Genomic DNA, 17,628 nt, shown 5'->3' with positions numbered 1-17,628 from the left:
CAGACACAGGAGGCAGATGGTTGGAGTCTTACAATTTTTATTAATCCAAAAAGGGGTAGACAAGAGAATGGCTGTGTACAGGCAAAAGGTCAAAACCATTTCAGAGTCCAATAGGTACCGAAGGGAAGGCAGATTCAAGGTCAGGGCAGGCAGGCAGGATGATCAGGCAGGCGGGAAAGTCGTCCAGAGTCAGGCAGTTGTCAAAACCGGGAATCATAACATACAGTATGTGAAAAATTTTACTCACCATGCAGTTATGACATCATTTATTATTAGCCAAGTTAATGATTGGTGAAATGCGACTGAAAATAGTCACAGGGAACTTGAGGGACATATTACAAGTTGTAGGAGGACCCAGGAGGATATGCAGCTATAGCCCGAGAGGCACATCAGATCCACAAAACACCTTTTAATCGTCTGTCAAGCAGCAGGAGCATTAATTGTCACAATAAGCCTTTATTTGCTTGAATCAGAGATGCAGCTAATTGTTAGGGCTATATAACTCACAGTGAGTACAGTGAGAGTGCTGCTACACCTCATTCCATCCAACTACAGTAAGAATAGTAGGAAACCCAATCCACATATACAGTCTATTATTTAACATGGCACTCTTCCTTAGGCCATCTTCAGATACTCCAATGAGTCTAGCATCTGCATGTAAGGTTAGCATGCCATGGAGTCAGTGTAGCCAGCATCCTTCATCATTCAAATATTTATTATATTCAATAGTTTTAATGGCAGTCTGTGGTTAGAGATGTTAAGTCGTTATTAAGCCCTTATTGGGTCAAAGAGATTCTAATCCAAATTGAGCACTGGTATAATGAAATAGAATGAATGCAATGCACAAAATGCAATCCTTCTCATTGTCTCCTCAGTGAATACTGATTATTGAATGAGTCTGACTAAGTCTGGAAATGCTGGACAAGATTGTTAGTAGCAGCTTTACAAACCAGAGAGAATATTTATTTCAAATCTGAAGATTTTACCACATGTACTTGTATAAATGCATATCAATCACACATATCAGTACAACAATGAATGTAGAAACATAGTTTTTGCTCTTTACACAATGTTTTTCTATAAGGCAACATTGGTATTTCAACAAAAAGCCAAAATGCATTATGTACATTAATACGGCATTCATTCAAACCGACATAAGTGAATAGAAGTATGAAAAAGGTTGGAAAAAGTGCACTGACAACAAGTAAACACGTTTCACATCTTTGGTGAATATTACATTTTGAATGAATTAATCATGAAAAATAAAAAATAAAGTTTCAATCTCAAGTTTTAGTTGGATTTCCATTGGTGAATTTAAAACTCTGCTTACCTTTTACTAACATTCATGGGAGTGCTGTATGTCCAGAATTGTGATGGCTTCAATAGACTAAACACATCATGGAAAGTACAATTTAAACTGTAAAATGAGAGATGGTGATACAAACAAGTAAAATAACATATTCATACCTTTCTATGATTGCTTTGGACGGTTGTAGGTATTCATGTAACCTGAATGCTCAGAATTTTCTTAATGAATTACTACGGTCACTAACAGTAAAAGAGAAAAAAAAACATATTTACTTCATAAAATGTGTACAAATACTGTATTAATTACAATATACAACAAACTTTAAAATAGTTTATGTACAGTACAGCTTAACACTTTTGTTATACATGTTTTATCGCACTCTTTGAAGATTTTATCTTATTTTTTAGACCTTCTCAACTAGAACCGCTAGATATGATTAAAACAGCTCCAATGTAAACATTCAACTTGGAGGCACCTCCCAAACATAAATAACAAAATGATGTTCAACCAACAGGGTTTAGTGTTTTAGGACGAGAGAAGAGCTCAAATATTTACAGTTTTTCACATACAGTAGTTTATTGGCAATTTATTTAGATCTTGGGACTGTTTGCGTGAAAGCTATTTGCTTGAAAAGTTGATGGTATTTAAGAGAGGAATTGCGCATATGGAGTGAGTCACATTAATGAAAATGTAACACAGGAAACTGGTACAAAGCCAACTCTTTCAGAAAATTATACATAAAGCAATCAAGGGGTGCAAACTCTAATGGACATGACAGGTTCATCATTTATTCTATGGTACCACATTATTTTCACAGTAATTGTTGAATGGTGAGGAGAAAAATAACTGACCTTCCAGAAGTAAATCTTTCATTACAAGCAATTTGCTAAAATATAATTGGCTATTCTACAACATAAATGTGGGTCTAGTCCAATTTCAATGCCAGGAAAATGTGTAAAGCAATAATTAATTCTGACTGTCACTGAGCCGTACCTACGTTATATTTAAAAACAGCAACTCTCAACAGATGTTATATATTTTAATTTGAGCATCTTGCTTACTATACACTCCCAAAGTATAGTTTTTTGTACTTTTACCCCTTCTTGGTGGTTACAGTCTTGTCCAATCGCTGCAACTCCCCTACGGACTCAGGAAAGGCGAAGGTTGAGAGCCATGCATCCTCCGAAACATGACCCTGTCAAGCCGGATCGCTTCTCGACACACTGTTCGCTTAACCTGGAAGCCAGCTGCACCAATGAGTCGGAGGAAACATCATCCAGCTGGCAACCAATGTCAGCTTGCAGGCAACCAATGTCAGCTTGCAGGCACCCGGCCTGCCACATGGAGTCGCTAGAGCACGATGGGACAAGGAAATCCCTGCCAGCCAAACATTCCACTATCCCGGACAACACTAGGCAATTGTGTGCCGCCTCAATTGGCCCAGTATCGTCCGGGTTAGTGGGTGCCTGCAAGCTGACATTGGTCGCCAGCTGGGTGATGTTTCCTCTGACTCACGGCCAGCTGTGACACAGCCTGGGACCAAACCCAGGTCTGTGGTGATGCTTCAAGCACTGCGATGCAGTGCCTTAGACCGCTGCACAACTTGGGAGAGCTGTATACTCTCAAAGTAACTCAACTGTGAGGTACATGGTTGCTTATAAACCTAAATAGATTTATACAATGCATTAAACAAATACCCCAGATCAGTGAGCTTGTACTCAATACCCATCTAATTGCATAATTTCTACAATTCCACATTTTAAGAACTTAATTCCCTGGGTGCATGGGTTCTACTGTTCTATTTTCCTGAATAAAAAGGCATGCCTATGTGTCTGGAAATTGTATTATACTGCAGGGGGGGCCTGGAGGGAGATGAGGATAACACCCATGCAGGTCAGCCTGTCGGTCAGTCACCAGGGCAGAGCTTGGCATGTTGACCTGAACAGAGCAAAGCATTAAGGAAGCCAAATGAAGATCTCACTAATCAGGCTCTATCTCTCTCTGGCTCCTCGACCCAACAGTTTAGTACTGACACTGATTAAGTATGGCACATTGGGATTTGAAAGAGAGAAAATAACTATGTGAAAAGGATTTCATGTATCCACAATGTACTGTACCTTTAAATTACTCCTATTTCTCTTGACTTGGGACAGCTGTGTCATTGCGTGGACTGAAGTCAGGGTCTGTTCAGTGTTTAAATAAGTGTTATGTAAAAGTCTCAGAATCACAGTCCCATCTCCATTATTTACATAATAAGATAATGGATATAATCTGAACTCAAACCCAGTGAAAGATAGCTTTGATTTATGATTACTCATCCAAATAAGAGCTGCCTTAGGGTTTTTTCTACAGAAGAGAGAAAAACAGATCATTGATGTTGTACTGCTCAAAGGCGTTTGAGAATGATTGGCAGGGAACAATCTTAAAATAAATGAGCCTGAAAACATTTATACAATAGAATAGCTCTTAGGGTGACATTTTGACGACGCAAAAAAAGTGGTGCTGACGACAAACCGAACGATATCACTTGGAGTCTGCACGTTCCTTATTACCTTGGTGATTAACAGTATCATTTGATCGCTCTCATTGCATCTCGAGCTCAGCCTGCAACAGACACAGAACGCATTTTCATCCCGTGTCTGCTCTGTTTATGCACATTCCTGCTTATCCCTGCCCTCTCATAGACATGAAACAATGAAAGGTTATAGAAATAAATGCTGCTACAAGTATAGTAGAGTACTGAGAGTGATTAGGGTCTCTTTTGACATTAACGTGGCTTTTTTTTTTGCCTCGTCAGGATTGGTCCTTGACAGGTCGACATTCCTGACCTATTAAAATCCAACCTGGTGTAATACAGTATGAAAACATCTATTAATGCATTGCCAGTAAGACTCTGACTCTGCAATCACTTCACAAAGTTCATTTGGAGAGGCGGCATTGCCCATCTGTTCTGAATTTACATCTCTGCCACACGTCCAAGGAGGTTGTGTTACAGTACTGTAATTTCGGAAATCCTAATAGTCTCTTCCTCAAAGCCCTCTGTATCTGTCCTTATGCAGCTGGGGTAAGAAATACAGGAAATAGACAACATTTATGGAGAGGTGCTTCAAGACAAGTCTCTTCCCTAGAAAAAAAATGACATTTCCAAAGGGGACCTTTGGATTTGGTCAAACGGCTGTGGTCTGTTTTATACTATGGAAGCTGATCCTGGTGGGTGAGGTGGGGAGGGACATGGCACGTGCCACGCGCACTCTCAGGGCATGGTTGTCCTGCCAACGATGCCATCTTTTCCTGGCTGCTGAGCGCACCTGGACGATGACAATGAAATACTGTATTAGTGGTGGGCAGCCAGTCTATCTGGTAGGACACACGATATCTAGGGTACAGGAAATCTCTTGAACTTGAATTGACATATTTTATTGAACCTTTATTTAACTAGGTAAGGTCAGTTAAAGAACAAATTCTTATTTACAATGACGGCCTACCCAGGCCAAACCCTCCCCTAACGCGGACGACGCTAGGCCAATTGTGCGCCGCCTTATGGGGCTCCCGAACACGGCCCTCTGTGACAGTACCACGCATCTAGCACTGTGATGCAGTCACTTAGACCGCTACGCCACTCGGTCAACAAACAATTGTTACAAAACGGTACAGAACCACACATTTCAGATACAGTGAATAGCTTCTAAAGTATCCACAGTAGACTTCAATCAGTGTCTTTCATTTCATGTGTATATATCAACGAAAGCTTCATAGATGCAGTTGAGAACAGCAGAAGAGGGAGGTAGCCACATTATTCACAACCCTATTTTATGGCACGTGAATGAATTTCAGCAATGACGGACCACTAAAGTAAGGAGGAAATAGGTCTAGAAAAATAGAGCGCATCTTCATTAACGTTTGTTAAAAGAAAATAGCCTGCAGGATAATGATGGTAAAAGTAGGGTCTCAAGGACTTTCTGTCCACTGCCTCTCATAACGGTCCGCCACACAGCGAAGCCCACGAGTGAAAAGACCATTGTTGACTAACCTCGCCATTAAGAAAGCAGTAGAATACTGAGACAAAGAACCCCTGGAAAACAAGACAGAACAATGTTAGAATGTACATAATGTAACTTCATATGTAAAATCTGTTTTCATAGATCTTTATTAATTCAGTCAAATAAGGATGTACAATAATCAATTCACTCAAATACGGGTGAAGTCACTCATATAGGGATGTACAATATTGGACAATAATCACTTATTGGTCAGATATTTTATAGTGAGTCCAAATAATCAGATTGCCACTCAAGGTGGGCTAGCAATAGGCATTCTTTTCAGAGTCAAAGTGTGATTCAAGTAATAAAAATGCCACTAACTGCAAAGTGGGTGTTTACCAGTGGCGGTCAGTGACGTTTTTTGTTTTTCATGAGCATGGCCTTATTTCTATGAAAGCATTGGATGACTGTCATTCATATCCATTTCTCCAGTTCAATGTAACAGTGATAGGTTTAGGCTACTACATAATAATAGTACTCTAATTTTCCTTATACCCATCATGAGGTTGCTCCAACCTAGCCTATGAATGAACGTTTACAATGTACAGTAGGTGCACATAGGTTGAGAGAACAATTTGAGGTGACAGATGATATACTGTAGGGTATAATCATTAGCCCAACAGTTGCAAATGAGAGTTTCAATTGAACAAATTCAGGTATGTTTATCCCCGTTTTGATCCTTTTGCTTGTGCTTAAGAAAATTTTCAACAGAATCGGCAGAATGAATACATCCCTGATCACCCGTAAACACAGTTCACTTTCAGAGCAGCCATATTCTTTTCCTTCTCGCATCTATGCTCTCTCCTCTCACCTTTTCCCTTCGCTTGTGGACTTCAACACACAACACATTAGGCTAAAAAAGCTTTCCAAGCCAAACCATATCATAACCGCTACACACAGCCTAAAGTAGTTGTCAACGTATTAGCTAATGTAAAGTCAACATAGCATATGGAACTAACGGTTAGTAAACCCGCTACAATCATGCAGTAACGTTACAGTGTACAGTCAGTAAACTGGTGTTTACAACATATTTTCTGCCACAATGAGTAACTTGTATAGATATGGGGAAAAAAAGCAATTGAATCGATGATTCACAAACGTATGAGAACAATTATGCACTGCACTTCACATTCAGGGCAGTCTGTATTTCACATTTCAACATAGCAATAATAGAAGTACTGATTCATGATGGAAAAGCCTTTTAAGAATAGTCTAAAACTGACCCTTATTCTCTACACACCTTCACTGAGCACCATTAACACATACAGTACCTGCTCCCCACCCACTCAGCCTTGCAGTGTGGAGCAAAGATTTACACTGAGAATACTCAATGTGGACAAACTCACACCCACATACATTCTCCTGACAGCTCAGAAGACTTGATAGTAAGGCAACGAGGGACAGGTTTGCAAAGTCTTACATTAGTACAAAGGGTCCTTCTTCCACAGGCTATAAAACCTCAAATGAACAGCATATTAAAGCTAAAGAAAATTATAAAGATTTAAAAGGTTCAAGAGTTGTGTGTTCTTGGGAAGGAGCAACTTGGTAAAGAAAAAAAAGACTCCATGATCTTACCTGAAATGATTGTAGAAATGAATTGAAATAAATAAAAACTATTTGCGAGATGTCATCCTCTCCGGGATTCACAAAAAACAGCATGTAGGTGATACCCAGCAGAGGCAGTAGCACTAATGTCGCTTTTACTGCTTTTCTGTGAAGGAAATAACAGAAAAACAGCAGTACTCCAATTTAGTTACAAAGGAAATTGGTGAAAGTGTTTGCTTCTAAAGGGAAGATGTGTAAATGTTTCAATGTACGTACACTACCGGTCAAACGTTTTGGAACACCTACTCATTCACGGGTGTTTCTTATTTTTTTTTACTATTTTCTACATTGTAGAATAATAGTGAATGCATCAAAACTATGAAATAACACATACGGAATCACATAGTAACGAAAAAAAGTGTTAAACAAATATATTTTATATTTGAGATTCTTCAGATAGCCACCCTTTGCATTGATGACAGCTTTACACACTCTTGGCATTCTCTCAACCAGCTTCATGAGGTACTCACCTGGAATGCATTTCAATTAACAGGTGTGCCTTCTTAAAAGTTAATTTGTGGAATTTCTTTCCTTCTTAATGCATTTGAGCCAATCAGTTGTGTTGTGACAAGGTAGGGGGGTATTCAGAAGATAGCCCTATTTGGTAAAATACAAAGTCCATATCATGGCAAGAACAGTTCAAATAAGCAAAGAGAAACAACAGTCCATCATCACTTTAAGACATGAAGGTCAGTCAATACAGAACATTTCAAGATCTTTGGAAGTTTCTTCAAGTGAAGTTGCAAAAACCATCAAGCACTATGATGAAACTATGATGAGGATCGCCACAGGAATGGAAGACCCAGAGTTACTTCTGCTGCAGAGGATAAGTTCATTAGAGTTACCAGCCTCAGAAGTTGCAGCCCAAATAAATGCTTCATAGAGTTCAAGTAACAGACACATCAACATCAACTGTTCAGAGGAGACTGTGTGAATCAGGCCTTCATGGGTGAATTTCTCCAAGAAACCACTACTAAAGGAAGGGCCAAGAAACAATGGACATTCGTCCGGTGGAAATGTGTTCTTTGGTCTGGAGTCTGTCACGCCCTAATCTGTTTCACCTGTCTTTGTGATTGTCTCCACCCACCTCCAGGTGTCACCCGTTTTTTCCCATTAGTCCCTGGATATTTATTCCAGTGTTCCGTGTTTGTCTGTTGCCAGTTCGTCTTGTCAAGTCAACAGCGTGTTTTTCTGTGCGCCTGCTTTTTCTTATCCCTCTTTTGCTAGTCCTCCTGGTTTTGACCCTTGCCTGCCTTGACTCTGAACCCACTGGTCTGACCATACTGCCTGCCCTGACCTCGTGCCTGCCTGCCACTCTGTACCTCCTGGACTCTGACCTTGTTTATAATCTTTTGCCTGTCCATGACCATTCTCTTGCTTGCCCGTTGGATTATAATAAATATCAGAGACGCGAACCATCTGCCTCCCATGTCTGCATCTGGGTCTTGCCCTGTTTGGAGATTTTTGGTTCCAACCGCCGTGTCTTTGTGAGACGTGGGTGAACGGATGATCTCTGCATGTGTATTTCCCACCGTGAAGCATGGAAGAGGAGGTGTTATGGTGTGGGGGTGCTTTGCTGGTGACACTGTCTGTGATTTACTTAGAATTCAAGGCACACTTAACTTCTTGACACTACCCATCCCATTAGCGGAATCATTCTCGCCAGCAACCGCTGAATAGCATAGCGCCACAGTCAAATAATATTACTCAAAAATATTAATCTTCATGAAATCACAAGTGCAATATTGCAAAACACAGCTTAGCCTTTTGTTAATCCACCTGTCGTCTCAGATCTTTAAATTATGCTTTACAGCGAAAGCAATCCAAGCATTTGTGTTAGTTTATCGATAGCAGAACAAAACATTATGTACACTAAAGCATTAAGTAGCTAGGTCCTGAAAATCAGAAAAGCAATCAAATTAATAGTTTACCTTTGATGATCTTTGGATGTTTTCACTCACGAGACTCCCAGGTACACAACAAATGTTCCTTTTGTTCTATAAAGATTATTTTTATGCCCAAAATACCTCCGTTTGTTTTTCGCGTTATGTTCAGAAATCCACAGGAAAGAGCGGTCAACACAAAGCAGATGAAAATTCCAAATAATATCCATATTGTCCACAGAAACATGTCAAACGTTTTTTATAATCAATCCTCAGGTCGTTTTTAAAATATATATTCAATAAAATATCAACCGGGTGTGTAGGTTTTTCAATAACACCTGGAGAAACAATGGCCGCTTTACTCTGTAGCGCAAAACTCGCTCTAAGAGCCCCCACCTATCCACTTACACAATGTGATCTTTCATGCTAATTTTTCAAAATAAAAGCCTGAAACTATGTCTAAAGACTGTTAACACCTTAGGGAAGCCATGGAAAAAGGAATATGGTTGATATCCCTTTAAATGGAGGATAGGCATGCATAGGAACAGAAAGGTTTCAAAATAAGAGGCACTTCCTGATTGGATTTTCTTCAGGTTTTCGCCTGCAATATCAGTTCTGTTATACTCACAGACAATATTTTTACAGTTTTGGAAACTTTAGAGTGTTTTCTATCCTAATCTGACAATTATATGCATATTCTAGTTTCTGGGGCTGAGAAATAGGCAGTTTCAAATGGGTAAGTTTTTTAGCCAAAAACGAAAATATTGTTAAACAGCATGGCTACCACAGCATTTTGCCACTGGTTTGGGCTTAATGGTACTATCATTTGTTTTTCAACAGGTCAATGACCCAACACACCTCCAGGCTGTGTAAGGAGTATTTTACCAAGAAGGAGAGTGATGGAGTGCTGCATCAGATGACCTGGCCTCCAAAATCCCCGACCTCAACCAAACTGAGGAGGTTTAGAATGAGTCGGACCGCAGAGTGAAGGAAAAGCAGGCAACAAGTGCTCAGCATATGTGGGAACTCCTTCAAGACTGTTGGAAAAGCATTCCAGGTGAAGCTGGTTGAGAGAATGCCAAGAGTGTGCAAAGCTGTCATCAACGCAAAGGGTGGCTATTTGAAGAATCTCAAATATAAAAATGTATTTGTTTAACACTTTTTTTTGGTTACTACAAGATTCCATATGTGTGTTTTCATAGTTTTGATGTCTTCACTATTATTCTACAATGTAGAAAATAGTCAAAATAAAGAAAAATGTTCTAAGACTTTGGACCAGTAGTATATGACACTATAAAATAGCACTCCAAGACCTAAATTGTATTTTTGGAGATTGTTTGCTCACAAAGGATGTTGATAAATGACCCCAAACAATGAATATCTTAGATAAACATTCATAGCTAGTAAAGTTAGAACCCCATCCTATAAGACTACTTCCTCACTAGGCTCCTTCTATCAGATCAACTAGGAGGGAGATGTACAATATTGGAAAATATCACCTATTGGTCAGATATTTTATAGTGAGTCCACATAATCAGATTGCCACTCAAGGAGTGCTAGCAATAGGTTTTTGTTTCAGAGTGAAAATGTGATAAATAAAATAAAAATGCAGATTTCTTAAAACTGGGCTTGACTCCAGCAGGTTGATGATAGAAAGGGGTTTATTGCTTAGGGTTTTGTGGCCAAAACAAAAATCTGACAATATAAGAGGTCCATTTGAGTATCAGGTTGAAAATGGAAAATCTCTCTGGGACACAGTCTTTCATTCCTCATTTCCTCGAATTACGATGGGATTTTAGGTCATCTACCTTAGCAGTGAAGTAGCTGATGGCTCTGTTTACACATCAAATAGCACCTATTGTATGACATAAATCCACTGTTTGACTTTGAGTAGGGAACCCAATGTCAGCAATATCAGCATTGGAGTGACAGAGGCCTATTCTACAGGACAGAGGTCTGCAGGCTTTGCTGGGAATTGAGATGTCCCCTTTTGAGTGTTCAAATAATCCACTATGAATAAAAGCTTCAATGTGAATGGAGGACGAGGAAAGTTGTTCCAGGAATAAGATACGCAAGGTTATTCTCACTGCGCAACATCAGCAGATCATTAGTGAAGAAAAAGAGGGGTTCTATTTCAAACAGAAACGATCGTCATGGAAAATGGTGTGTGTGTGTGTGTATGTGTGTGTGTGTGTGTGTGTGTGTGTGTGTGTGTGGGGGGGGGGCATATCTTCAAAGGAATGTTATGCAATGATGCGTGCAAGTCGAGTACAGATTGAGGTGATTCACCCCGTATAAAGCAGCTGACCTTATTATCACTTCGTTGAGTAGGAGGGATTTGTTAAACAAATGCCCCATTAATTGCTCCATCAACTGTGAATGTTGAGGGGAGGTTGTAATGACTGCAATATCTGTGGGTTGGCAGTCTCACATCACGATACAATGTACCAGACCGAGGACGAAGACCATGTTGTTTGAAATGTTATCTTGTCACCTTCATTAAAACGTTTGCGTATGGAGCAACCAAACAGTGAGCGGACGTTCCCTTATTATCTATGCATTAGTGTAACTCTTAGTGAATCCTATAGTGTAAGGCATTGGTTTAGGTCAGGTGGGTTTTTTTCTTATTTTTTTCCCCAGACTGTCTTCAAGGCACCAGCATCAGAGGGAATAACAACATGTTAGAAAACCAGATACGGGTGTTCTGTGGTGATAACGTTCTTGGAAAGATGTTATTTAACGTTTATTTAACTAGGCAAGTCAGTTAAGAACAAATTCTGGGCCAATTGCGCCGCCCTATGGGACTCAAACTGGAATCAAACTTGTGCGCCGCCCTATGGGACTCAAAGCCTGGAATCAAACTGAGAAGCAGTGACTTAAACCGCTGCGCCACTCGGGAGCCTCCCCCCCCCACCCCGAGTGAATATTAAATGGAGGTCAAGTAATCTTATTATGGCATGCGATATTTCAAATAACAACCCCACAGGAGTAGTGACTCACCTGTACTGTATAGTTTCTGATGTGGTAGAAGCTCTCAACTTGGTCATAAGGATTCTTACTATGTTGAAGAGGAAAACGAAGTTTATCTAGCAGAGAACAGAGATGGAAAACTTTCATTAAGAGTTCATTATGTAGAACATGATGTTTTAGTAATGAACAAATAACTAAAGGAAGTGAAATTTGTTGCGGTTGCATTAGGGCAGCTAAGACATAAAACAGTGAGAGACAATGGTCTTGTTACCTACCAAAAGCACAAGGATGACCGGCCCTTGATAAATGTAGTCAATATACTTTCCAGGTTCTTTCCCAAACCAGCATCTATTGACACACATTAAAATAATGGCTTTTTGAAGTGTTTGCATATTAAACAACATCATTTGTATGAATCTGTATTCCATTATTAGCTAAACAATGTTGGTGCATTATCAAGACTTTCCAGAGTTTCCAAGTTAGAAATTGCTATAATTGAAATTAAATTGGAGATGAAATGTACTCTTTTGGGTAGCCAAGGAGTGCCTTGATAATAGTGGCATAAACATCACGGTCAAAACATATACAACATGACCTTCAACTACTGAACTGAAGTCGGACTTTATTCTATTCAAAAGGACAGCAATTGCATTTTCAAATAAACTGAACTATCAATGGCCTTTTCATAACCTCTTTAGATGACGTAAATGATCCTCTTGTAAATGTTACAGTGCATGCCCCTTTGACACCTACAACACATTAAATTGCTGATTCACCTTGAATTCGTACAGGTAGTGGCGCCACAATACTAAAAGGATTCAAGTCCTACACTGTACTACAAAGGGTATGAGACATATTTCAAGGTTTATCTGTGATTAACAAATGTACAAATGGCATACATGTGCAGGTGTAGGATCTTAATTTGATCACCCTGTTGCAGCTTTTCTGCAATGCAGGACATTTTAAACATGTAGTTTTAAAAAGTGTAGTTTTCATTTCCACTTTGAAATGTCAGACTTGATTTTCCCTTATGAAAATTGTATCAATCTGTATTGAAATGTCCATTAATTATGGACATAATAATAATAATCAACATGTCTTGTTGCTAAAGGGTCATTTTTCTGCTGTAGCAAACTGGCTCAAATTAAGATTCTACAACGGTATAGGTTTATTTGCACTCTATCAAAGGTCATTAACCTTCACCTTTGATGGACTGTCAGCTTTTAAAATGGTTAGTCAGATACAACAAAATACCTACAACACAAACAATTCATGAATGCTTGAGATTTCATTGTTGTTTAAATTGAAATTGTGCACTTACTGTTCATTTTCATTATAAAGCTTCCCAATGGCCCAAGCAACAATAATAGGACATGGAATGCCTGAAAGAAATAGAAAAATGAATTGACATATTTGCCAATATTGTGAAAGTCGGTGCTAACCCTGCTCCAGAGCAATGTATCTTAGCCCAGGGATAAAGAGGCTGTTAGCCCTGAGCTGTGCAGTGTAAACTAGGCTAATTAGAATCAGACTGCTGCATTTAGAAGCTATTACAGAGATGAAATAAAGGGATCCATTGAGGCCAGTTGGATCCTTCCAGTTCTACTTTGATCTGGCTTAAGGACTTATTATCTTGCTGGTCCCCAGTGTTGGACAGATAAAGTGAAATCTGTTCTACTTCCTACATTTCTTAATAAGTGATCATTAAAGGATCTGAAGAAGCTGGGCACTGATGACATTGATAACTTTTATAACTGGCTGGAGTGGATCTACTTAAAAACGTTATTATGTGTTCATTATCTCCTAGAAGACCAACAGGTAAACTCCATGACCCAATTAGTATTTAACTTAAACTAACCACCCTGACTACTCAAAACAACGTTTTTTAATATTTGTTAGTACAAAGAACAAAATCCACCAAAGCAATTCCTCTCTGTGAAGGAGAAAATATTTAATTAGCTTTTTGTTTACTTGATTTACTGGATTATTAAGAGGATGGCAGTAATCCGTTTCAAATTCACTTCAAAATGAACCTCTCGAGAACCCCAAAAAAATACTATGACGCGAAAAGACTACATGAAACGCATGACAATTTGATCTTTTCACCAACTGACCTAGACAACGCATAGTTGTTATAATCAACAAAAAGAGAAGATAGTCTATGTTAAGGTTACCCACATGCCAGACGTACTTATTAGAAATGATGATGCTCGAGAGTAAGAACCACATCTAGTCACTGTAATGTCTGAAATGAGAGATCAAACTTCAATGTTGTAAATAGGATTCCACTTCAAAAGGTGAGACCTGCGCTTGAAAACCACTTGATCATCAGTGGAAACTGTGATGGACTGAGTAAATTACCGAAGGGTGTACTCAAGGACATCCCTAAAACCAAAACATCAGGCTACAATATTAATTTGTAACAGATAGACACTGAGTGTATAAAACATTAAGAACACCTGCTCATTCCTCGACATAGACTGACCAGGTGAATCCAGGTGAAGGATATGATCCCTTATTGATGTCACTTGTTAAATATACTTCAATCAGTGTAGATGAAGGGGAGGAGACAGGTTAAAGATTTTGAAGCCTTGAGACAATTGAGACATGGATTGTGTATGTGTGCCATTCAGTGTGAATCGGCAAGACAAAATATTCAAGTGCTTTATGGTTGTAGGTGCCAGGCACATCAGTTTATTTCAAGAACTACAACGCTGCTGAGTTTTTCCTGTGTGCATCAAGAATGGTCCACCACCCAAACAACATCCAGCCAACTTGACACATCTCTGGAAACTATTGGAATCAACATGGTCCAACATCCCTGTTGAACACTTTCGACAACTTGCAGAGTCCATGCCACAACGAATTAAGGTTATTCTGAGGGTAAACTCAATATTTGGAAGATGTTCTATATTGTGTAGATAGCACCAACTGACTGTGCAAGGTTATTTACTTATACACAATAAAGACATCTTCTTGAAGGTACAAAACCAACTCCTTCGGTCATCCCACGGCTGACACCAATACATTCCACTGCAATACATCCCACTGCTGACACCAATACATCCCACGGCTGACACCAATACATCCCACTGCGGACACCAATACATCCCACTGCTGACACCAATACATCCCACTGCAATACATCCCACTGCTGACACCAATACATCCCACGGCTGACACCAATACATCCCACTGCGGACACCAATACATCCAACTGCTGACACCAATACATCCCACTGCTGACACCAATACATCCCACGGCTGACACCAATACATTCCACTGCAATACATCCCACTGCTGACACCAATACATCCCACTGCTGAAATCTATGTACCTCCCACTTGTGAAACCAATGGACTGTAACAATTCCACATCCCCTCCACTACACACCTGAATTAACAAGTGTGAGTGAACAACCTTTGGTTAATTCCATTTTGAGGCAAAGATGAGATTTCTAATAACTATACTGGGTGTGTTACTATACGGTACTATATCCTATACCCTAATAACTATACTGGGTGTGTTACTATACGGTACTATATCCTATACCCTAATAACTATACTGGGTGTGTTACTATACTGTACCCTATACCCTAATAACTATACTGGGTGTGTTACTATACTGTACCCTATACTCTAATAACTATACTGGGTGTGTTACTATACTGTACCCTATACTCTAATAACTATACTGGGTGTGTTACTATACTGTACCCTATACCCTAATAACTATACTGGGTGTGTTACTATACTGTACCCTATACTCTAATAACTATACTGGGTGTGTTACTATACTGTACCCTATACCCTAATAACTATACTGGGTGTGTTACTATACTGTACCCTATACCCTAATAACTATACTGGGTGTGTTACTATACTGTACCCTATACTCTAATAACTATACTGGGTGTGTTACTATACTGTACCCTATACTCTAATAACTATACTGGGTGTGTTACTATACTGTACCCTATACTCTAATAACTATACTGGGTGTGTTACTATACTGTACCCTATACTCTAATAACTATACTGGGTGTGTTACTATACTGTACCCTATACTCTAATAACTATACTGGGTGTGTTACTATACTGTACCCTATACCCTAATAACTATACTGGGTGTGTTACTATACTGTACCCTATACTCTAATAACTATACTGGGTGTGTTACTATACTGTACCCTATACTCTAATAACTATACTGGGTGTGTTACTATACTATACCCTATACTCTAATAACTATACTGGGTGTGTTACTATACTGTACCCTATACTCTAATAACTATACTGGGTGTGTTACTATACTGTACCCTATACTCTAATAACTATACTGGGTGTGTTACTATACTGTACCCTATACTCTAATAACTATACTGGGTGTGTTACTATACTGTACCCTATACTCTAATAACTATACTGGGTGTGTTACTATACTGTACCCTATACTCTAATAACTATACTGGGTGTGTTACTATACTGTACCCTATACTCTAATAACTATACTGGGTGTGTTACTATACTGTACCCTATACTCTAATAACTATACTGGGTGTGTTACTATACTGTACCCTATACTCTAATAACTATACTGGGTGTGTTACTATACTGTACCCTATACTCTAATAACTATACTGGGTGTGTTACTATACGGTACTATATCCTATACCCCAATAACTATACTGGGTGTGTTACTATACTGTACCCTATACTCTAATAACTATACTGGGTGTGTTACTATACTGTACCCTATACTCTAATTACTATACTGGGTGTGCTACTATACGGTACTATATCCTATACCCCAATAACTATACTGGGTGTGTTACTATACTGTACTATATCCTGTACCCCAATAACTATACTGGATGTGTTACTATACTGTACTATATCCTGTACCCCAATAACTATACTGGATGTGTTACTATACTGTACTATATCCTATACCCTAGAGTACAATATGTTCAAAGGACTCACATAAATGTGACCTATATACAGATCCATCCAGATATATGTTTTATGCCATTGCATACATAGTCCTACATTGCATGTTATATAAAGAAAACGTCAAAAAGGCTCAGCAGTGAGCTGAGCTGAGCTGAGCTGAAGCGTGCTCCAGTGCAGTTTCAGGAGCCTCTCCATTGTGGGAGTTTCTAACATGCAATGTGCTTTCACTAACATCACTCTAGGTGAGTGTGGATAATTATGTGGTGATGACTGGGGGCATCTGCTGCCTGTCCCATTAAGCTCTCGCTCAATTGCAGGCCTGAACTGATGTACAACCACCTCGGACTTCCCCGCACTCCAATAGCATTTTCTCTTTTCTTAAAATTAGACACTTCTGTTAATCTCACAAAATGCTTTGTGGGGAATGAAGGGTTGTTTTGCTAATATTTAGCTACATTGTCTAAGTTTGTCTACTCAAGCATGCACTGTAGCATTCAAGCTTTGTGATGTGGAGTGAATTAATAAGAACACTACACAAACTAGTGTAGATCACTCCATAGATCAACAACTTTCAGTTAATAACTCAGGGGTTAAGGGGCAGGTTTACAAAAATATGCAGCGATATGCCATCCCATCTGGTTTGCGCTTTGTGGTACCATGCTTCTGTAAGACTTGACGCTGGTAGAGACGAGAAGCAGGTACAGGGAGTGAACATTTAACGGCAACCAACATGGAACAGGACAGGACAGCGTCTGGACATGAACACATAACGCCATTAATGCAGACACAGGGAACAAACGGAGGAGGAGACAGTTATAGACGAGGCAATCAACAAAGGGAAGGAGTCCAGGTGAGTCCAATGAGCGC

At 39.3% G+C, this 17,628-nt stretch overlaps 1 protein-coding gene across 1 annotated transcript in view; it reads right to left on the bottom strand.

The window, feature by feature from the left end:
* The window catches only part of LOC110508566 (corticotropin-releasing factor receptor 2-like), an 80,426-nt gene continuing 62,798 nt past the window's right edge, over positions 1-17,628 (bottom strand). Inside the window, exons 7-12 of the mRNA XM_021589160.2 lie at positions 13,129-13,189; positions 12,083-12,155; positions 11,838-11,923; positions 6,925-7,060; positions 5,340-5,381; positions 1-4,617 (exon numbers count right to left, since the gene is read on the bottom strand). Of these exons, the coding sequence (XP_021444835.1) occupies positions 4,477-4,617; positions 5,340-5,381; positions 6,925-7,060; positions 11,838-11,923; positions 12,083-12,155; positions 13,129-13,189 (539 nt within the window). The 3' untranslated portion in view covers positions 1-4,476. The remainder of the gene's footprint in view (positions 4,618-5,339; positions 5,382-6,924; positions 7,061-11,837; positions 11,924-12,082; positions 12,156-13,128; positions 13,190-17,628) is intronic.

This window comes from Oncorhynchus mykiss, chromosome 28 (genome assembly GCF_013265735.2).
Source record: "Oncorhynchus mykiss isolate Arlee chromosome 28, USDA_OmykA_1.1, whole genome shotgun sequence".
In the NCBI taxonomy this organism is placed as follows: Eukaryota; Metazoa; Chordata; class Actinopteri; order Salmoniformes; family Salmonidae; genus Oncorhynchus; species Oncorhynchus mykiss.
This window is presented reverse-complemented; position numbering and strand designations above follow the sequence as displayed.